Source organism: Pristiophorus japonicus, chromosome 15 (assembly GCF_044704955.1).
Source record: "Pristiophorus japonicus isolate sPriJap1 chromosome 15, sPriJap1.hap1, whole genome shotgun sequence".
In the NCBI taxonomy this organism is placed as follows: Eukaryota; Metazoa; Chordata; class Chondrichthyes; family Pristiophoridae; genus Pristiophorus; species Pristiophorus japonicus.
In genome coordinates, this window is record NC_091991.1 from 134,357,321 (window position 1) to 134,380,591 (window position 23,271).

Consider the following 23,271-nt stretch of genomic DNA (forward strand, 5'->3'; position numbering starts at 1 on the left):
GAGGACATCCGAAACTTGGGCCCTATAATATCCTGCAATGTTTAATTCCCAGTCCTGATTTTTCTGTAGCCATGTTTCAGTAATCTTTATCTCGCAACACATGATTGCCTCCAGCTCCCCTGTTTTATTATGGACACTGTGCATTGCTGTACAGACAGTTTCACTAATTTTTAATAGAATTTCCTCTCACTTTATGTTTACCCATCTTTTTAGACTCCTGTTCTGTAAATCTATTTATTCCCTTGCCATCAATGTCCTCCTTTACTTTATTCTTCCCTATGCTCTCTTTTCCTATTTTGTTTATATTTGGTTACATTTGTTGTCGATCCCTCCCCTCGTGTTACTAGTTTAAAGCCTTGGCACCTCCCTATTTACCCTTTCCGCTTGAACACGGGTCCCATCCTGGTTCAGGTGGAGCCCGTCCCATCGGTACAGCTCCTTCCTCTTTCCTGTCCCAGAACTGGTGCCAGTGTCTCATGAAAAGGAACCCCTCTTTCCCACACCAGCCCTTTGTGTTAATTTTCCCGATCAGTCTGCTTCTATGCCAATTTGCACGTGACTCAGGCAATAATCCAGAGATTATTACCCTCGAGGTCCTGCTTTTTAATTTAGAGCCTAACTCCTGATATTCTTTCAACAGGACCTCCTCCCTGTTCCTACGTATATCATTTGTCCCTACATGGATAACGAAAACTGGATTTACCCCCCTCCCTTTCCAAGTTCCTCTCCAGCCGCTGTGAGATATCCCTTACCCTGGCACCGAGTAGGCAACACACCCTTCGGGATTCTCATTCTTGGCTGCAGAGGACGCTATCTATCCCCCTGATTATAGAATCCCCCATCACTATCACATTTCTAATTCACTCCGCCCACCCCCCCTCCGCTCGGGACAGACTTCTGAGCCACGGTGCCTTGCTCTGCATTGTGGCTGTCCTCCCTGTAGTCTTTGTCCTTGCGTCACAGGTAGCGAACACATCGTACCTGTTGGACAGGACCAGTGTTTGCGAGACCTCCTTCTCAACCTCTCCCACACCCCCGCTACCCAGCTCCCTAACAGTCACACCCTCCCTTTCCTGAACCTGTGCTTTCCTCTGGGGTGTGACTGTACTCGGGATGAAGTATGTGGAGGATAATAGATAGCTGGGCGTGATTACATCTCTTCTCCGGTTTCACATGATTGATTAACCATAATAATCTTCATGTGAGTCCCACAATTAGATTGCAGCCTTGAAATAACTCCAAGATATCCATTATTTTAATAATATTGAACATCATAGGTCATTTCCTTTAATTTTGGATCTGACCTTTTGTCACCTGTAGCTTTTTTGATGGATGACAATGTTGTTCTCCATGTCATCAATGCACATTGGCACACAAAGGAGCAATAATTATAATAATGTATACGTGGCAATCAACACCTGTTTACCAAGAAATTATAGCCAGTATTATAATGTTATAAAACTACACAACACACACAAAAGTGACAGTTACAGTTGGTACATTTATAGTTTTTGTTGAATATTTTTTGAAGTTCTGGGATGCCCAGTACTGCAGAACAGAATAATTTTCTACTTCAGTCAACCTATACTCCATGGCTGTCATCAGGCCAAACACAGACTAAAATCCATTTATTCAACCCCAATAATACTCCTTAACCTCAACCCCAAAAGAACACCCGTTTCCACAACAGTGATTTAAAAAAATATATATATCTTTCACAGTTTGGTATTTCAGCAAAGCTGCTAATTCGTGTAGTGACCAAAATCAAGTCTGTAAGATTCCTAAGTGGCTGCAAATTTTTCAGCTGGTAGTCAGGAGGCCTAATATAGCCTTACCTTAAAAATAGATTTAATGCTGATATTTTCAAGCTGCCAACTTAAATCATTCCAAAGCCCTGCTTACTCATAACATTCTATATATTCCAATTGCAGGTTCAATGTACAGCCTATCCCCCCTACAGAGTGGTAGGTGCATGCAACAGTAAAAGCGGTTAGTGCTGCGTTGATCAACTCCATCAATAATGAGTTGGATAAATATATGTTGTCAATGAAATTGGAGGCTATAGGGTTAGAGGTCACAGGTTCGGATAGTCAAATGTTCCAGGGGAGATGTTGTTTCTTGTGCTGTTCGACCAGGAGTTGGAGGATGTTGTATTTGAAGGTCAGCAGACCATGGTTGAAATGCGATAATGGATGAATATGCTAGAGTTTTACTTGATTATTTTTGAGGATCAGGGAGTATGTCTGTAGAACTTTCCCTCAGGAGATGAAATGGGTGGGTTGGAGTCCAAGACAGTGTAGACTGGACCTGGTCTGTATCAGGACCAGGCCTGAGAGGCTAAATGAGTTATTTTCCTTCCATGTTTTCTAAGGTCCTCACGATCAAAATGTTAATTGGTTTTCAGAACTAGGATAATGCTCGTCATGACTTACCTGTAGGCGCTTTAGTTACATGTTTTAGTGGTCTTAACTTAGATTGGAGAAATTCTTCCATTTCCTTGTCCTCTTCTCTTTCCCTGCAGAAAGCAAGTCATTTTATTACTCTCTCAAAATATACATTGTCAGAATATGTTTTTTTTGTTTGCTTTTGTGGTGAATTTCTATGCTCATTGAGCTGTGGTCAGCCAGGTACTGCACAGTCTCAATGCAGGGCAAAACATCAACTCACACTGAGTTTTAACCCCGATCTTAGCAGAGTGCCACATTTACTATTTCTACAATATGGGAGATCGTAATTAAAAGATTAATTTAGAACTTACCAGCCATCATCACCATGTAATCACGTCTCTGTAATGGATATTAGATCAAACCCTTTTATCTCTGTGTGCCAATAATTTGTCTATCTTGTTACAAATGTTTCATGCTTTCAGATAAAGTGCTTTTAATTTTAACTTTTTACCATTATTCCCTGCTTTCACCTTATTTGCTGATGCACTATTACCGTTAAACTCTCTGTCCCTTCCTGTCACACTCTGCTTTTCTTTAGCCAAATCGCTACATTGCTCAATGGCCTTGACTTTTCTCTTTAAATTTAAAAATTTCCCTTCACCTGAACCCTACACGAGTTATAGATAAAGTACTTACTAGATGACATCTAGAAAAACGTCAAATATTTGTTTTGGACAGAAATGTTCAAACAAGGCATTTTTCATAAGTGATGCATAATTAAAACCATAAAACTCCCATTGTGATGTGATACAGCATGGTGTGCAACAAAGGCATGTGGCCTGAACTGTCTACACATGTATAACTTGCTTCATATTGCAAAGAAGCGCTTTTCTTTTCTCATCTGCTGCTGGTAATCCATCTAAACTTGGCAACAATCAATGGCCTGCACCACGAGATTGAAATCACAGATCTCGGTAGCCAATGCTCTTGAACTATTAAATGAGTGACGTTATCAACAATATTGTTGAGTAGAATAGAACCTCATTTCTCTCCTTTGCTAGTTTAGAACATATACCCCCACATGAGGGGATGAAAGCAAAGAGATAGAAAAAAAAATCATAAATTAACGAGGGACTCCATCAACATCCAATTTTTACCGTAATCTCTCCACCTCTGCATCTTCCACCAGAAAGTCCCTTTTCTCTACTAATTTCTGGATTTTGTGGATCAGTACATCCTCTTTTTGTTTGTCTTCTTTGTATTTTTCCTTTTCTGTAATGAATATTGATTGCAAAGTGAAGTTAAGACTATTTCAATACTGTACTTTAATGCTGACTTCAACTTACTGCGATGGGAATTAATATAAATCTAAAATTGACTGCTCTAAAGCTGATGCAATAATTCATTTTCTTCTACGACCATGGTTGCTAATTTTACAGCCCACACAACTGGTACATCACAGTCTTAATTGATTTTAACCTGAGGCGGGTTTGGGTGGTGTGAGTTAGAAACTCATCCACTGCTCCAGAAATTAGGCCTGGGCTACTTTAATGCATGGGCCTCATTTAAATTCCGCTGGCCAACTTTCTGCCTGGAAATGGTGCACTAGACCAGCTATTAAAAAATGTACTTCAAACATGCTCTTTTAAGTACCCACTACAGAACAAGGGTGTAATACAATCTCATTTGACAATAATAACAATAATTTGAATAAGTAAAGCACATAGCTCATACAAGGTTTTTATTCAACCTCATTGAAGGGCCTGTTGCTTTTCCTGTGCTATCACTGCATCACCTTTGGTGCACTTCCAATTTATTTAAATCTTTTTTTAGAAACTAATTTATTCTTTGCATAAACAGCACAACATTTCCACTACTGCACATTGATTAAAGTATTTGAATCCTTGAAGTGGAAACTTTTAATCGACCTCTGGAAATTTGCACAGCCATTTTCTTTTATATAGATTTCCCGAGTTATATTCTCCAGTACATTAATTTATCCATTTTCCATGAACTATTGCAGCACCACGAATATATAATGCTTTTCTTGTATAACATAACCCCTTTCAAGAGCAAACATTACATTTGGAAATTATTTTTTTCAAGGTTCCAAAGTGACAGCCATCTGGAAGCTAACCACTTAAAACATGATTCTACTGTCAAAACCAATACAATCCCCAAACATTACTACCTATTTAACTCTCTTTCTCTCTCCACAGATGCTGCCTGACCTGCTGAGTGTTTGCAACATTTTCAGTTTTTATTACCACTGATTGGTGTTTGATCACAAGGTCACATTATAATTACGGACAAGGAAAACTATTTAGCCCATCTTAATTCAACCGTCCAGAGAGATCCTGTGTCCATCCACTGCAACATCCAATTGTTTCTTAAATAATTCCAAGGTTTCTGCCTCCATTACTCTACCTGGAAGCTTATTGAACATGTTGATCATTCTAAGAACATAAGAAATAGGACCTGGAGTAGGCCAGTTGACCCTTCAAGCCTGCTCCACCATTCAATAAGGTCAGCGCTGATCTTCAACCTCAACTCCACTTTACCGCACTAACCCTACATCCCTCAATTCCCTTATTTCCCAAACATTTATTGACCTCTACCTTGAATATACTCAATGACTGAGCATCCACAGCCCTCTGGGGTAGAGAATTCCAAAGATTCACAACCATTTGCGTGAAGAAATTTCTCCTCATCTCAGTCCTAAATGGCCGACCCCTTATTTTGAGACTGTGACCTCATGCTCTATCCGTGTAGAGAATTTTTCTGAAATCTGATGCTCAGAAACATGGCTAAGAGATTAGTTTTGTTGTAGCTTTCTACCTCTCAGGATAAACTTCTTAATTTGTGCACTGTTTATCAAAAAGCTCTGGGCTAGAAATTGCGTAGCGCCCGTTTGGGGCGATAACTTTTGCAGGAGCTCAAAAGTATAGCCGGGCGTTAAATATTTGATTCTGCCGGGAACTTCCGCTTTAGCGCTCCAAGAGGGAATTGGAGCGCTAAATTAAGCGCTACCATTTCCCTTAGAGCGCTAAAGGGAGAGAGAGGGGCGGAAGTGGCAGAGCGCTGAGCAACGTTCCGTGCAGTGCTGCCGGTTTTACAGGCTGCTTCCCTCAATTAAAGGGAAGGGCCAATGCTGCGGTCATTGAAGCCTAAGGCTGTGTATGTTCGTTGACGGCACCTACGATATGCCCAAAGCAGTCCCAAGCACTCTTGAGAGAGTGCAGGGCTGAGGAATCGCGAGCTCCAAAGAAATCAAAATGCAGCACACTGGAGCATAATTAAAGTTTGCCTTACCTGACCACCACTGCCTTTAATTAGCGCTCCCCAAGCGGCCAGTCGAGGTGACAACGTCTCCTGCAGCTGCCATTATTGACGCCTGGCAATGCTGCAAGGGACGGGAGCGAATTTTACACCCAGGGCGATAACGGGGCGCTGCACACCAGATGACGTTGCAATCTCCAGGGCGCAAGAGAGCGAGGCGGTAAGTTTTAGCGCCAGCGCAAACCCGCCAGGGTAATTCGCGCCGTCAGTGATTTTGCTGCGCCCGGTTGATAAGCCTTAGCGCCCCTGAATATGCTATTCATTTCCATTCTCTGGATTTAGCCATGTTTCTAATTGTCTATTACACCAGCAGTATAATCCGTACAGATCAAGTTAAACCATATCATTTTGTGGTATCTATCCCCCAGGAGTACTATGATTTTCATTTCCTGAATCATTAACAAATATCAGATCGAGATGAACATTGCCTCTCGTGGCTTCCTGGACACATTGGATGAAGAAGCAGTCATGCACTAGATTACTAACTCTGATTTCCCAGTTATATTAAATTGATTAACCACTCTCAACAAAATAACTTTCTTCTTCTCAATCTCTACATACAGCAAATTGTCCCATTTTTTTGATGCTGACCTGGTGCTCTACAGCATGGCCCAAATGTAAGCTTGGATTTTATAGCTTTAGTGAATGTCTGCCCAAAGTAGATCATGTTGTAGCTTTCTACCTCCCACAGGATCAATTTCTTAATTTGTTCACGGGGGTCAAAATTCGGTTCACCCCGTTTGGGCACGGTAACCGAGGAGAAACGGGACTTCCTGCGGTCGGCTGCAAAATTGGGGTTACCGCCCCCAAGAGGAAGTGGAGCACAGAAGCGGAGTGCCAGGCTGCACCATTGTGGCACGGACCCCGCAAAATGGGCAACGAAAGGCCAAACGTGGTAAGTCGGCAGAGCAAAAAAAACGGCACCGCGCACCTCCCCTTTACTTTTCGCCCCGCGAGCGGAGTGCGACCTAGTTCGCGACCCGCGAGGCTGGTGCTGACATTGCCCGTGGGGTGAGAACGGGTCGCTGTGTTGCCGATGACATCATCATCGCCGGCACAGCGGCCTGGGTCGCTGTCGGATTGCTCCTCCACTAACTCTCGCACAATTTCGTGGGAGCCGGTGGCGCCCCCCCGACCCCCCAGGGTGAGAAATCAGTTAGCGGTTGCTGCCAGGATAGCGGATATTGACAGTGAGGATTCACTGCGTGTGGTCGCACATCAACTGCACATTAAGTGAGTGGTAGCCTTTATGTTTAAGGAAGATCTCAGGACTGTTATGTGGTGCCGGCAGGGCCACGTGGGTGCAGTCTATGGTGCCCCGCACCATCAGGAAACCTGCAATGCTGGCAAAGCTACATGCACGCTCATCCTGCTTCTCTCTGGTGATCGGGAACCATTATAGTCCCTTCTCCTGCTGACGAGAGCCTCCGTGACTTTCCGATGCAGCAATGGATGGCGAACAGTGTGATGTTAGATATGTCTCCTGCTGCAGACTGGAAGGATCTGCTGGCGAAGAAATTGAAGGCCACTGTGAGAGCCGTGGTCACCCTGGTCTGAGGCTGGATGTCTGGTTGCAGGAGGTGGCAGAGTTCTGTGACCACCTCCTTGGTGAATCGAAGCCTCCTAATACATTGCTCCTCACTTAATTGAAGGTAGGAGAAGTGATGTTGGAATAACCTATGGCGGGGGGCGGGGCAAGGATTCCTGTTGAGAGCCCTGATGGCCCTCCTCCTCCCTCTGCACATGTGTTCCTGACTTTCTCGCAGCCTCCGCTCCCTCTGCCATAGATCCTGGAGGGCGAGGCCCACTACCAGGTGGGCCCCCATGACTTTTAGCAAGTGTTGTAGGTTAAAGCTTTTCAGAAATAATTATGGAGTTTTGTACTTGCCAGAACACTCCGTGATACCAAAGATCCTTGAAATGAACAAAGAAAACTCTTGCAGTAGCAGGAAGTAGTACATAAGAACATAAGAATTAGCCCCTAGAGCCTGCTCCGCCATTCAACAAGATCATGGCTGATCTGGCCGGGGACTCAGCTCCACTTACCCACCCACTCCCCATAACCCTTAATTCCCTTATTGGTTAAAAATCTATCGATCTGTGATTTGAATACATTCAATGAGCTAGCCTCAACTGCTTCCTTGAGTAGAGAATTCCACAGATTCACAACCCTCTGGGAGAAGAAATTCCTTCTCAACTCGGTTTTAAATTGGCTCCCCCGTATTTTGAGGCTGTGCCCCCTAGTTCTAGTCTCCCCGACCAATGGAAACAACCTCTCCGCCTCTATCTTGTCGATCCCTTTCATTATTTTAAATGTTTCTATAAGAACAACCCTCGTCCTTCTGAACTCCAACGAGTAAAGATCCAGTCTACTCAATCTATCATCATAAGGTAACCCCCTCACCTCCGGAATCAGCCTAGTGAATCGTCTCTGTACCTCTTCCAAAGCTAGTATATCCTTCCTTAAGTAAGGTGACCAAAACTGCACGCAGTACTCCAGGTGCGGCCTCACCAATACCCTGTACAGTTGCAGCAGGACCTCCCTGCTTTTGTACTCCATCCCTCTCGCAATGAAGGCCAACATTCCATTCGCCTTCCTGATTACCTGCTGCACCTGCAAACTAACTTTTTGGGATTCATGCACAAGGACCCCCAGGTCCCTCTGCACCGCAGCATGTTGTAATTTCTCCCCATTCAAATAATATTCCCTCTTACTGTTTTTTTCCCCCAAGGAATGACCTCACATTTTCCGACATTGTATTCCATCTGCCAAACCTTAGCCCATTCGGTTAACCTATCTAAATCTCTTTGCAGCCTCTCTGTGTCCTCTACACAACCCGCTTTCCCACTAATCTTTGTGTCATCTGCAAATTTTGTTATATTACACTCTGTCCCCTCTTCCAGGTCATCTATGTATATTGTAAACAGTTGTGGTCCCAGCACCGATCCCTGTGGCACACCACTAACCACCGATTGCCAACCTGAAAACATAGAAACATAGAAAATAGGTGCAGGAGTAGGCCATTCGGCCCTTCGAGCCTGCACCGCCATTCAATGAGTTCATGGCTGAACATGCAACCTCAGTACCCCATTCCTGCTTTCTCGCCATACCCCTTGATTCCCCTAGTAGTAAGGACTACATCTAACTCCTTTTTGAATATATTTAGTGAATTGGCCTCAACAACTTTCTGTGGTAGAGAATTCCACAGGTTCACCACTCTCTGGGTGAAGAAGTTTCTCCTCATCTCGGTCCTAAATGGCTTACCCCTTATCCTTAGACTGTGACCCCTGGTTCTGGACTTCCTCAACATTGGGAACATTCTTCCTGCATCTAACCTGTCTAAGCCCGTCAGAATTTTAAACGTTTCTATGAGATCCCCTCTCATTCTTCTGAGCTCCAGTGAATACAAGCCCAGTTGATCAAGTCTTTCTTGATAGGTCAGTCCCGCCATCCCGGGAATCAGTCTGGTGAACCTTCGCTGCACTCCCTCAATAGCAAGAATGTCCTTCCTCAAGTTAGGAGACCAAAACTGTACACAATACTCCAGGTGTGGCCTCACCAAGGCCCTGTACAACTGTAGCAACACCTCCCTGCCCCTGTACTCAAATCCCCTCGCTATGAAGGCCAACATGCCATTTGCTTTCTTAACCGCCTGCTGTACCTGCATGCCAACCTTAAATGACTGATGTACCATGACACCCAGGTCTTGTTGCACCTCCCCTTTTCCTAATCTGTCACCATTCAGATAATAGTCTGTCTCTCTGTTTTTACCACCAAAGTAGATAACCTCACATTTATCCACATTATACTTCATCTGCCATGCATTTGCCCACTCACCTAACCTATCCAAGTCACTCTGCAGCCTCATAGCATCCTCCTCGCAGCTCACACTGCCACCCATCTTAGTGTCATCCGCAAATTTGGAGATACTACATTTAATCCCCTCGTCCAAATCATTAATGTACAATGTAAACAGCTGGGGCCCCAGCACAGAACCTTGCGGTACCCCACTAGTCGCTGCCTGCCATTCTGAAAAGTACCCATTTACTCCTACTCTTTGCTTCCTGTCTGACAACCAGTTCTCAATCCATGTCAGCACACTACCCCCAAACCCATGTGCTTTAACTTTGCGTATTAATCTCTTGTGTGGGACCTTGTCGAAAGCCTTCTGAAAGTCCAAATATACCACATCAACTGGTTCTCCCTTGTCCACTCTACTGGAAACATCTTCAAAAAATTCCAGAAGATTTGTCAAGCATGATTTCCCTTTCACAAATCCATGCTGACTTGGATCTATCATGTCACCTCTTTCCAAATGCGCTGCTATGACATCCTTAATAATTGATTCCCATCATTTTACGCACTACTGATGTCAGCCTGACCGGTCTATAATTCCCTGTTTTCTCTCTCCCTCCTTTTTTAAAAAGTGGGGTTACATTGGCTACCCTCCACTCGATAGGAACTGATCCAGAGTCTATGGAATGTTGGAAAATGACTGTCAATGCATCCGCTATTTCCAAGGCCACCTCCTAAGTACTCTGGGATGCAGTACATCAGGCCTTGGGGATTTATCGGCCTTCAATCCCATCAATTTCCCCAACACAATTTCCCGACTAATAAGGATTTCCCTCAGTTCCTCCTTCTTACTAGACCCTCTGACCCCTTTTATATCCGGAAGGTTGTTTGTGTCCTCCTTAGTGAATACCGAACCAAAGTACTTGTTCAATTGGTCTGCCATTTCTTTGTTCCCCATTATGACTTCCCCTGATTCTGGCTGCAGGGGACCTACGTTTGTCTTTACGAACCTTTTTCTCTTTATATATCTATAGAAACTTTTGCAGTCCGTCTTAATGTTCCCTGCAAGTTTCCTCTATTTTCCCTGCCCTAATCAAACCCTTTGTCCTCCTCTGCTGAGTTCTAAATTTCTCCCAGTCCCCAGGTTCACTGCTATTTCTGGCCAATTTGTATGCCACTTCCTTGGCTTTAATACTATCCCTGATTTCCCTTGATAGCCACGGTTGAGCCACCTTCCCTTTTTTATTTTTAGGCCAGACAGGGATGTACAATTGTTGTAGATCATCCATGCGGTCTCTAATGTCTGCCATTGCCCATCCACTGTCAACCTCTTAAGTATCATTCGCCAATCTATCCTAGCCAATTCATGCCTCATACCTTCAAAGTTACCCTTCTTTAAGTTCTGGACCATGGTCTCTGAATTAACTGTTTCATTCTCCATCCTAATGTAGAATTCCACCATATTATGGTCACTCTTCCCCAAGGGGCCTCGCACAATGAGATTGCTAATTAATCCTCTCTCATTACACAACACCCAGTCTAAGATGGCCTCCCCCCTAGTTGGTTCCTCGATATATTGGTCTAGAAAACCATCCCTTATGCACTCCAGGAAATCCTCCTCCACCGTATTGCTTCCAGTTTGGTTAGCCCAATCTATATGCATATTAAAGTCACCCACGATAACTGCTGCACCCTTATTGCATGCACCCCTAATTTCCTGTTTGATGCCCTCCCCAACATCACTACTATTGTTTGAAGGTCTGTACACAACTCCCACTAACGTTTTTTGCCCTTTGGTGTTCTGCAGCTCTACCCATATAGATTCCACATCATCCAAGCTAATGTTCTTCCTAACTACTGCATTAATCTCCTCTTTAACCAGCAATGCTACCCCACATCCTTTTCCTTTTATTCTATCCTTCCTGAATGTTGAATACCCATGGATGTTGAGTTCCCAGCCCTGATCATCCTGGAGCCACGTCTCCGTAATCCCAATCACATCATATCCGTTAACATCTATTTGCACAGTTAATTCATCCACCTTATTACGGATACTCCTTGCATTAAGACACAAAGCCTTCAGGCTTGTTTTTTTTAACACCCTTTGTCCTTTTAGAATTATGATGTAGTGTGGCCCTTTTTGTTTCTTGCCTTTGTTTACTCGGCCTTCCACTATTGCTTTTTACCTTTCTACCATCTGTTTCTGACTCCATATTACTTTGCCCTATCTCGCTGCATAGGTTCCCATCCCCCTGCCATATTAGTTTAAACACTCCCGAACTGCATTAGCAAATGTTACCCCTCGGACATCAGTTCCAGTCCTGCCCAAGTGCAGACCGTCCCTTTTGTACAGGTCCCACTTCCCCCAGAACTGGTTCCAATGTCCCAGGAATTTGAATCCCTCCCTCTTGCACCACTGCTCAAGCCACGTATTTATTCTAACTATCCTGCTCCCTCTACTCTGATTAGCACGTGGCACTGGTAGCAATCCAGAGATTACTACCTTTGAGGTCCTACTTTTTAATTTAACTCCTACCTCCCTAAATTCAGCTTGTAGGACCTCTTCCCGCTTCTTACCTATATCGTTGGTACCTACATGTACCACGACAACTGGCTGTTCACCCTCCCTCTCCAGAATGCTCTGCAGTCGCTCCGAGACATCCTTGACCCTTGCACCAGGGAGGCAACATACCATCCTGGAGTCTCGGTTGCGGCCGCAGAAACTCCTATCTATTCCCCTTACAATAGAGTCCCCTATCACTATAGCTCTCCCACTCTTTTTTCCACCCTTCTGTGCAGCAGAGCCAGCCGCGGTGCCACGAACTTGACCCAAATAATACCAACACTCTGCTTTGTGTTCGTTAGCCAATTCTCTATCCATGCTAATACATTTCCTCTGACTCCGCGTACCTTTATCTTCTGCAGTAACCTTTTGAGTGGCACCTTATCGAATGCCTTTTGGAAATCTAAATACACCACATCCATCGGTACACCTCTATCCACCATGCTCGTTATATCCTCAAAGAATTCCAGTAAATTAGTTAAACATGATTTCCCCTTCATGAATCCATGTTGCTTGATTGCACTATTCCTATCTAGATGTCCCGCTCTTTCTTCCTTAATGATAGCTTCAAGCATTTTCCCCACTGCAGATGTTAAACTAACCGGCCTATAGTTACCTGCCTTTTGTCTGCCCCCTTTTTTTAAACAGAGGCATTACATTAGCTGCTTTCCAATCCGCTGGTATCTCCCCAGAGTCCAGAGAATTTTGGTAGATTAAAACGAATGCATCTGCTCTAACTTCTGCCATCTCTTTTATCATTTCATCAGGACCAGGGGAGTTGTCTACCTTGAGTCCCATTAGCCTGACCAGCACTACCCCCCTAGTGATAGTGATTATCTCAAGGTCCTCCCTTCCCACATTCCCGTGACCAGCAATTTTTGGCATGGTTTTTGTGTCTTCCACTGTGAAGACCGAAGCAAAAATTGTTGAAGGTCTCAGCCATTTCCACATTTCTCATTATTAAATCCCTCATCTCATCTTCTAAGGGACCAACATTTACTTTAGTCACTCTCTTCCGTTTTATATATCGGTAAAAGCTTTTACTATCTGTTTTTATGTTTTGCGCAAGTTTACTTTCGTAATCTATCTTTCCTTTCTTTATTGCTTTCTTAGTCATTCTTTGCTGTCATTTAAAATTTTCCCAATCTTCTAGTTTCCCACTAACCTTGGCCACCTTATACGCATTGGTTTTTAATTTGATACTCTCCTTTATTTCCTTGGTTATCCACCCCCACACCCACTCAAACTTCAAAATGCTGTCAGATGCGAGTGATTGGTGATGATCCCTTTTAAATAGCATTACTGGAGCCGCCTTCCTGCTGCTGCACGCCACTTGAAGCTGTCATTGTTTTCTCCAGTCCGTAAGTTCATTGACTGTAATGAAGCTGGGAGATTGGGCGTCAAGTGAGCGTTGCACACACACTGACGACACTATCTCCGTAATGGCGAGGTCCGCGGTGATCGCGTTCAGTGGCAGCGCTACCGGCAACACCGATATGGTGTGTGGTACTGGAACTGGCACCAAGTGTCGTCCGAGCTCTCAACAGCGTTTTAGCGTTACGTGTGGCGCAAACCTCTTGAATTTCTCCCCCTTAATATCTCTGAATGTTATATTAATTTCCATTCTTTGGATTTAGCCATACTTTTGACATTCCCACTACATTGTGATTAAGTACTGCTTCAACAGTCTCCAGTTCTAACACTCATATATATATATAGCTGGGCCTCCTCTCACATTCTCCAGTGTCTGCCTGCTCCTGGGGGACAATTTTAACCTAACTTGCCCATCAGGAAACTGATTTTACTGAAGTCAGCAGTCAGTAATATTGGGCGGGGTGTGAAAACTGTGTTTTACTCAATCACATGGGTTTCCCATCTGGCAAGTTAGTTTAAAGTTACCCCCCTGGTCTCTGGTTCATGTATCTCTCTCTAAGTATCTGAGTGTGAATTATTCATAGAATCATAGAAATTTACAGCACGGAAGGAGGCCATTTCGGCCCATCATATCCGCGCTGGCCGACAAAGGGCTATCCAGCCTAATCCCACTTTCCAACTCTTAGTCCGTAGCCCTGTAGGTTACGCCACTTTAAGTGCACATTCAAGTACTTTTTAAAATGTTGTGAGGGTTTCTGCCTCTACCACCCTTTCAGGCAGTGAGTTACAGACCCCCACCATCCTCTGGGTGAAGAAATTTCCCTTCAAATCCCCTCTAGACCTCCTACCAATTACTTTAAATCTCCTCTGGTTCAACCTCCTGGTTGTTGACCTCTCTGCTAAGGGAAATACGTCCTCTATCCAGGCCCCTCATAATTTCATACACCTCAATTAGGTCTCCCTTCAGCCTCTTCTGTTCCAAAGAAAACAAACCCAACCTATCCAACCTTTCCTCATAGCTAAAATTCTCCAACCCTTGTAAATCTCCTCTCTGCCCTCTCTAGTGCAATCACATCTTTCCTGTAATGTGGTGACCAGAATTGCACACAGTACTCTAGCTGCGGCCTAACTAGTGTTTTATGCAGTTCAAGCATAATCTCCCTGCTCTTGTATTCTGTGCCTCGGCTAATAAAAGCAAGCATTCTGTATGCCTTCTTAACCACCTTATCCAACTGGTCTGCAACCTTCAGGGATCTGTGGACATGTAGTCCAAGGTCCATTTGTTCCTCTACACTTCTGTGTGTCCTTCCATTTATTGTGTATTCCAATGCCTTGTTAGCTTTCCCCAAATGCATTACCTCTCACTTTCCCAGATTGAATTCCATTTGTCACTGTTCTGCCCACCTGACCAGTTCATTGATATCTTCCTGCAGTCTACAGCTTTCTTCTTCATTATCAACCACACGGCCAATTTTTGTATCATCTGCAAACTTCTTAATCGTACCCCCTACATTCAAGTCTAAATCATTGATATATACCACAAAAAGCAAGGGACCCAGTATTGCGCCCTGTGGAACCCCACTGGAAACAGCCTTCCTGTCACAAAAACACCCATCAACCATTGCCCTTTACTTCCTGCCTCTGAGCCAGTTTTGAATTCAACTTGCCACTTTGCCCTGGATCCCATGGGCTTTTACGTTAGTGACCAGTCTGCCATGTGGGACATTATCAAATACCTTGCTCAAACATATATGCACTACCCCCATCAACCCTTCTTGTTACCTCCTCAAAAAATTCAATCAAGTTAGTCAGACATGACCTTCCTTTAACAAATCCATGCTGACTGCCCTTGATTAATTATTTTATAATCACTGTTTGAGTTTCTGTAGAAGAGCTTGTGCCAGCCTATGTATCCAGCTGGCAAAGCCATGCCTGAAATCACTTACTGACTGATAATGGGACTTTAATTATCCTCGTCCCATTACCCACAATCATTATTATTGAAGAATGTTCATGGATAATGGGAGACTGATGGGAGCTGGGGCTTCCATCACTTGTGTTAGTGCACAGGATTCCTGCCAGCAAGGTCAACTGGTTCTACACAGCTTATTAATCAACTGATCTGCTGGCTCACAGCTTTCCGCTCCATCCCCCCCCCCATACAGTTCCCTGACACTCCAGCTCTTGGACCGGCCACAGACGAAACATAGCCAGTCAAATGTCAACCTGAAGTGAGCGCCATCAGGATTACACCCTCACCTCCAACAATCTCATCAGTAGTCTCAACCATGCTGATCTCGGCAAGGCTGCTAACTTGCTACACCAACAACAACTTGTATTTATATAGTGCCTTTAACGTAGTGAAATGTCCCAAGACACTTCACAGGAGTATTATGCGATACAAATTCGACACATAGCCACATAAGTAGAAATTCCGGCAGATGACCAAAAGCTTGGTCGAAGAGGTAGGTTTTAAGGAGTGCCTTGAAGGAGGAAAGAGAGGCGGAGAGGTTTGGGCAGGGAGTTCCAGAGCTTGAGGCCTCAGCAGCAGGAGGCACTACCACCAATAGTTGAGCGATTATAATAGGGATGCTCAGGAGGGCAGAATTAGAGGAGCGCAGGCATCTCTGGGGGTTTGTGGGGCTGGAGCAGATTCGAGAGATGGGGAGGGGCGAGGCCATGGAGGGATATGAAAATAAGGATGAGAATTTTGAAATCGAGGCGTTGCTTAACAGGAAACCAATGTAGGATTGCAAATCTATATAATCTGTTTAAATATGCTCCTGTGTGGTTGAGGATTGACATGAAAGTCGGCAAGCTCTTTAAGATGAGCATTGTGTGGGGGTGTTGTGGAAGCAGTTTTGGTTGCGCTCCCTGGTCTGCCAGCTGGAGCGGTAGGTGGGTGTGTGGAGGAAGATGTGAGCCGGGCAATCAGCTGACTGACGGTAGCAGCATCAGCCAGTGTATGGCAGGAATAACGGAGCTTAATGCTGGGAAGAGGCAGAGCAATCGGCAGCCTACAGTGCTTGGACGACTTTCAATTATCTGCTTGGGGCGTCCTCCATTATGACAGATAATTAAGGTTCCAGTGTATTTTATTAAGTTCGCAAGTGCTACAGAATTTGCAAAAATTGACAAACACATAATAAAATTAAAATATTGGAAGGGTGGAAGGGCCTGGTTTAGCCTGCGATGGTGGCTGAAGAAACAAATGGGGTGTAAGTGAAGGGTATAGAAATTGGGTATTATCTGATTGAATAAGAAGTGCTGCTCATGGAATAACACTGCAGCTTACACTGAGCACACAGTAACATAGAAACATAGGAAATAGGTCTAGGAGTAGGCCATTTGACCCTTCGAGCCTGCACCACCATTCAATATGATCATGGCTGATCATGCAACTTCAGTACCCCATTCCTGCTTTCTCTCCATACCCCTTGATCCCTTTAGCTGTAAGGGCCACATCTAACTCCCTTTGAATATATCTAATGAACTGGCCTCAACAACTTTCTGTGGTAGAGAATTCCACAGGTTCAGAACTTTCTGAGTGAAGAAGTTTCTCCTCATCTGGGTCCTAAATGGCTTAGCCCTTATCCTTAGACTGTGACCCCTGATTCTGGACTTCCCCAACATCGGGAACATTCTTCCTGCATCTAACCTGTCCAGTCGCATCAGAATTTTATATGTTTCTATGAGATCCCCTCTCATTCTTCTAAAGTGCAGTGAATATAAGCCTAGTCGATCCAGTCTTTTTTCATATGTCAGTCCTGGCATCCCGGGAATCAGTCTGGTGAACCTTCGCTGCACTCCCTCAACAGCACAGAATGACGTATTAGAAATTATAGGCCTGATTTTAACCTGACAGGAACGATGCGGGCATGAGGTTATGACGGCGGGAGGTGGGGGGGAGCCGGCATTCCAGCCACGTTCCCAACACTTTCTCACCATCCATTTTAACTTGTCTCAATTCAGGTATGGGAAGGCTGCCTGCTTTAATTTAAATGGTGAAGTCTCAACTCAATGAGGTCTTCGGGATGCGCACACCATTTTAACTGCGGGCCCGACCAAGGTCAATACAGGTTTGCAGCCTCCAGCTTTTGCAAGCAACATCCTGGCCACAGGAGGCCTAGGTAAGTTAACTTTTTGTTTTACTTTTTATAGGATACTTGTGCAACCCCTGACCTAAGAACAACATCAGGGCATTCAAATGAGGTCCGGCAGTTAAAAGCTCCTGGGCCTCACAGCGGCTATATTGTTTCTATGTAGCACAAGGCATCAACACTCCACAAACCATGACAGCAGGCAATAAACACAAATTATTCCCAAAGCCCACAAAAGAACAAGGCAGCAATTCTATATAATGAATAGGAATGCTGGAACTTCTTTTAAAGAGAAAACAACCATAATAGTAGGGATGTCTTATCCACTGGTGCAACATGTATATCAGAACTTAATGGACTTTGGGCTTGAAATTGCCCTGCGCCCTGTTTGGAGGTGGTAACCTTCCGGGGCGGGACATTTATCGCCCGGCCCGTAAGTTCCACCCCCGGCGTGGAATTTGGCCCTTCCGCCCCTCAACGGAGGTGGAGTGCTATCGGAGGCGCTCCACGTCGGTGGAGGGGCACTCCTGGGGCGACAGCGTCCCGCTGACATGGCAGAACTCCCCTCCCCTTCAATTAAAGGGGAGGGCCTCTGCCCGCTTTGCAGTCCCTTTGGCGGACATAGCTGGGCCACCATGGACCCCCTCGACCAGGCCAACCATCCAGCGTCCATAGCAGAGTGCCGGGCTGCTGGATGGTGGCATGGTCGAGGCGAGGGCTGACAGAAAAATATGGCGACCCATGGCACAAACGGCCTCCCCTTTAAGGGGCACCCCATCAGCAGATGCTCGCTATCCTCGCTGCTCGCGGGGTAATTTCCCTGGAGGCGCTATCGACCCCTTCCCCTGGGCGATACCCTCGCTGCACCCCATGAGCACCCACCGGAGATGCTAAAGGAGCTATAAAAAAGGGCAATTTCATCCCCTTTGTTTCGGACAGGGTCGAATTTCTCCTTTAAACACACGCAAAGATTGAGATTTTGCACTGGCCCGTTCTATGATGCTGGATGAACGTAAATCCCTCCCACTCGTACATTACAGAATTGCACAGCAGTGACTGAAACGGAGTAAATTATTGGTGTTGCTACATAACTGCACCGTGACAGTTTGGCACCGACACGATGTTCTGTTGTACCGCTGTGAGATACATAGCTGCTGCCATGTCAAATTAGACATTTAGTTAAAGGTAAATATAAGTATTTGTAAGTCATCGCTTTGAAAAGAAAACACAATGAACCCTTTTCCATTTGCTTGAGTTATTTCCCCTGGGTGTATGCTGCAGCATTGGTGTTATCATCTCACATGTTGCTAAACTATCACTTCATTCGCTGTCTGACCTTGTATCTCACGGGACAGTGAGGTCATATTCCGGGGGACAGATAATGCGCATACAAGTTTCCTCAGATGAATTATCCTCCAATGATGTTAGAAGAGTTATCTTAGACTACCGTAAAATGCTACTGTAACTAGATCTGAAAACACTCCGGCCTTTTGTAATAGTATACTGCAGCTTAAGTACAAGTGAGCAGTCTAATCCATCTACCTGTCAACAACTCAGAATACACATGGGAATCCCGGAGTCTCGGGGAAACTTGTTTACGACAGGACTCGACTCACTATCCCCAAGCTACCAATTCTTTATGATTATACAGTGGTTAAAGAAAACTAAAAATCCAAAATGGAAAACAGTGCTGAAGGAAATATTGGCGAAGGTTTAAAGGACGGAATTACCTGAAATTGACACCAATTTCTGGAGCTCCTGCTTTAGATCCATTATATCTTTACACAGCTGAATATCATCCATCCTGCAATTCAACATCACAGAAGTGTTATTAGTCATTTACAGGTAAATCAAAGAGTAATTCAGCATGTCAAGAAAATTATTTAAATATTTTTTCACTTTCAATTTTTTGCCCTTTTTATCTTCATGCTGGAAGCTTTACTGAATGACGAGTTTAACAAAGCCAGTTACACCGTTTACATACAGGAATCCAAGACCAACCAAAAGAAAAAGGGTGATACCCCTTCTGCCAGCCGTGGCTCAGTGGGTAGCACTCTCGCCTCAGAAAGATGCAGGTTCAAGTCCCACTCCAGAGACTGGGGCACAAAATCCAGGCTGACACCTCAGTGCAGTGCTGAGGAAGCCTCTGTTAAACCAAGGCCCTGTCTGCTCTCTCAGGTGGACGTAAAAGATCCCATGGTACTATTTCGAAGAAGATCAGGGAAGTTATCCCCTGTCCCGACCAATATTTATCCCTAAACCAACACCAATAAAACAGATTATCTTGTCATTAATCACATTACTCTTAGTGGGACTTTGCTGTGCACAAATTGGCTGCCTACAATCTAACAGTGATGACACTTCAAAAGTACTTCTTTGGCAGTAAAGTACTTTAGGTCATGAAAGGTGCTATATAAATTCAAGTTCTTTCCTTCTTAAACTAGAATATTAAGGATCAGAAATTGCCCCATCTCTTAAGGCCTGTTACCGCCGGGAATCGGCGGCCAAGCTGTGGAGTGGAATGGCCGCCGATTTTTGGTGGAAAGACGCCATTTTGAAAATTCAGCTCCTGCAGTACCCAGGCGGTGAGCCACTCCCCCCACTACTGCTCCGCTGCTGCCGATCCGTCCTGCGTCCGCCAATGTTCCCCCGATCACAAAATTCTGCCAAGAAAATCTTGTTCCCGCCGCTCAGTGCCACCAACAGCCTTTTCAAAATGGTGGTGCTGCTGCCTTTAAAGGGGCGGACCTAGTGCCGCGATCGACATCTATTTTTTTTGCCGGCCAACCACCATGTCGGGCCGGCAATTATGTCCCCGGGTTCGGCCGAGCCGCCAACAGGCAGCCTGGCACTGCCTCTTGGGTGCCAGGCCGTTAGCCCGGCTGAAACCCTCCCTGGTGACCCAGTGGACCTAACTTAAATAATGGCAGCGGCTCTCCCCTTTAAGTGAAAGGGAAAGACATGGTGACCCACCAGCGCTACGCTGATGAGTGACAGCGGAGGACAATCCACCCACCCCAACTTCCACCCCTCAAGTGTGCGAACTTCCACTCGCTGCCCCACTTCCGATCCCGTTATGACTGACTTCCTGGCCGCTGGGGAAAAAAAGCGGAATTTCGCTCAAGAGGCCACCGTATCCACCACACCAGTAAAAACAGCTGAAACAGGGTAGGTGCGTCCCTTAAGTCTGCATGAAATGCCAGGGAATATTAAAATCAATTAAGATTCATATTAGATTTCTAATTGTGTTTCTGACAAGCACACACACACACACACACGTGCCCAAATAGCTGGTTAAATGCAAACTCAGTCGTATTCTCGTCCTGCTTTGCCGACTATTTAAACCTGCAGCACTCAGTTAAAGCAGCTTTATTATCTCCACACTTATCACCTCCTCGAGCAATGGGAACTTTTACATATTGAAGTGGAATCATTTTGTTTCACATGAGAAATGGTGTTGCCCTCAAGGGTTTGCTCTCAGCTGATGTGATTAACATTGACCCCCGTCCTCTGCTTCCCGCGGGCGATCGACAGAAAATGTTGTTAAAAATGCGCACCTACCTGTTCCTGCTGCACCCCACCAGTGATCCTGGTCCTGAAGCCTTCACTCATTGCGCATCGGAGCACGTGTATGTCTGGACGTCCGTGTTATCTTCAGAATAAATTCACAGGACTACATCGCAAGCTCAAACTGTTGTGACCTTGGTCTCTTTATTCAGACTCCAGAGTGAGGAAGCAGCATGGTGAATCACCGTTTATACCTGTTTGCCCCAGAGTGCACAGGTGACCCCTGGGTCTCCCACAAATGTGCCCCCTAGTGGCAAGTCTTACATTTGGGTAAGGTCTACATACATACATAACATCACTCCTCCTCACCCCCCAAAAGTCTTATTGTGCAAGTTGTTTGCAAGCTGAGGCAATCTGGTGCCCCGTGCCTCTGGATCGATCGCCTAGGTTGAAATCCTGACATGGTGGGTTCATCCTTGTGGCTGACGGCGAGGTTGATTGTGTTAGTGGGTCGCTGGGGTCCAGGTCCTGTCACAGTGGTTCCTGGTTATCCGTCGTTTGCAGTTTGGCCTTGTCCAACTGCTTTACTCGTTAGCCCGGTACATGGTTTCACAATCAAATGCTCCGTGTTCATCACATACACTCCATTCCCTCCCCTTGGCTAATGTGGTGCTAGCGGCCCAACTGGGGCCCTGAACATGGTCTACATCACTTGTTCTGATGTCACATGGAAGGGCCGTGCAATTATGGCATGCGGACGACTCGGTTCTGAATGATTCCGTCTGGTGATTGTGTAGCACCCAGGATAGCCAGGTCTGTAGGGAGTCTACCGTGACACGCGTGGTGCTGGGTTTAGTGATTTGGGCGCTGACCCTGAGGTCTGGCAAGCCCAGGATGGCCGCAGTGGCCTTGAGACTTTCGGTAGTGGCGGGAGGCCTAGTGGTCTCCTTGGGCCGTAGTATGGGGGCCCCGGACCAACAACTGTGTGTAGCCACCCTGCCTTGCTTTGCAACGTTGGGATGGGTCTTTCGTCTCTGCGATGGATAGGTTGCCACATCCCATCTAGCAGTTCACCTTTGGCAGGCAGTAACGTGGGATCCTGGCTGGTCCAGGTCCTAAGCTGGGGGGCCGTTACGGTTGACCACCCGCTTTCTAGCACTTCCACAACCGCGAGTGGGTCTGCAGGCTGCTCCGTTTCCACCCCGGGGTGGGCAACGGTGGCCAACTGAGAGCATGGGTGCCGTTCTCCGTGCCTGGCCCGTGGCGGATCATGTTACATTGCACAGACCGTGTTGGACATTCTCGAAAAATGCATCGATAATGGTGCCTCTGCTCTCCCAAGCTTGTGGGATAAGCAGCTTGTCTGACTCGAGCGCACATTGGGACACTCTTTGGTACGTCTCTTTAGTCCCATGAACACAGGCTGCTGCTTTATTTAACTTATTTGATATATGTTCAATCGTTTGGGGCTCGCCCGCTACTTAGGCTTGCTGTACAATACACCCGACCCCGTGTGATAACACATCACTTGTTACAAGTACTTTGGCAGATACATATACAACTGGTTGGTGTTCGCCTGCTACTTTGGCTTGTTGTAAGGTACCCCCAACCCCATACCATGATACATCATTGGCCGCGAAAGACCGCTCGCAAGGGTTACATGGTGCACACAATTTATTGGAGCGTAATGGGTTCCTGGCCTTCGCCGCGGCCGCTCCTTTACCTTTGCCCCAAACCCAGTCGTCTTCCTTGCTGGGTGACACATTCCTCCGTTCCGTTGCAGCGACCTTCTGTGGTCTGGACGCTCTCTTGTCCCGTGGTCTGGACGCCTTCTCGTCTCGTGGTCTGGTCGCCCTCTTGTCCGTGTCCGTGATGCCGACTGCTGTGATCTAGACCACCACAGGTATTTTGTCTCTGGCGTTGGGAAGACGCATTCGGATCATTTTGGCCGGAGTCCCACTCCACATGGTCGACCTGGAACCTCTTCCATCGTCGCGAAAGGGTCATCGGCTTCGGGTGGTGGGTACCGCACCTGTACCGCTGCTCGGTTGAGCTTTGCCTCCTCGTGGTTGTGATGAGCGGCCTGTGCCTCGGGGATCTGCAAATGGATCTGCACTTCGATGCCTGGTTCAGCTGGAAGTGGGGGTTTGTTTGGCCTTTGAGAAAGGGAGGCCTCGCTCGTCGGAGAAGGTACGCAGAGGTCTT

At 45.8% G+C, this 23,271-nt stretch overlaps 1 protein-coding gene across 1 annotated transcript in view; it reads right to left on the bottom strand.

Annotated features, from left to right (window-relative positions):
- bmerb1 (bMERB domain containing 1) overlaps positions 1-23,271 on the bottom strand; it is a 90,669-nt gene that overhangs the window by 12,080 nt on the left and 55,318 nt on the right. Inside the window, exons 2-4 of the mRNA XM_070856728.1 lie at positions 19,290-19,363; positions 3,545-3,659; positions 2,433-2,515 (exon numbers count right to left, since the gene is read on the bottom strand). Of these exons, the coding sequence (XP_070712829.1) occupies positions 2,433-2,515; positions 3,545-3,659; positions 19,290-19,363 (272 nt within the window). The remainder of the gene's footprint in view (positions 1-2,432; positions 2,516-3,544; positions 3,660-19,289; positions 19,364-23,271) is intronic.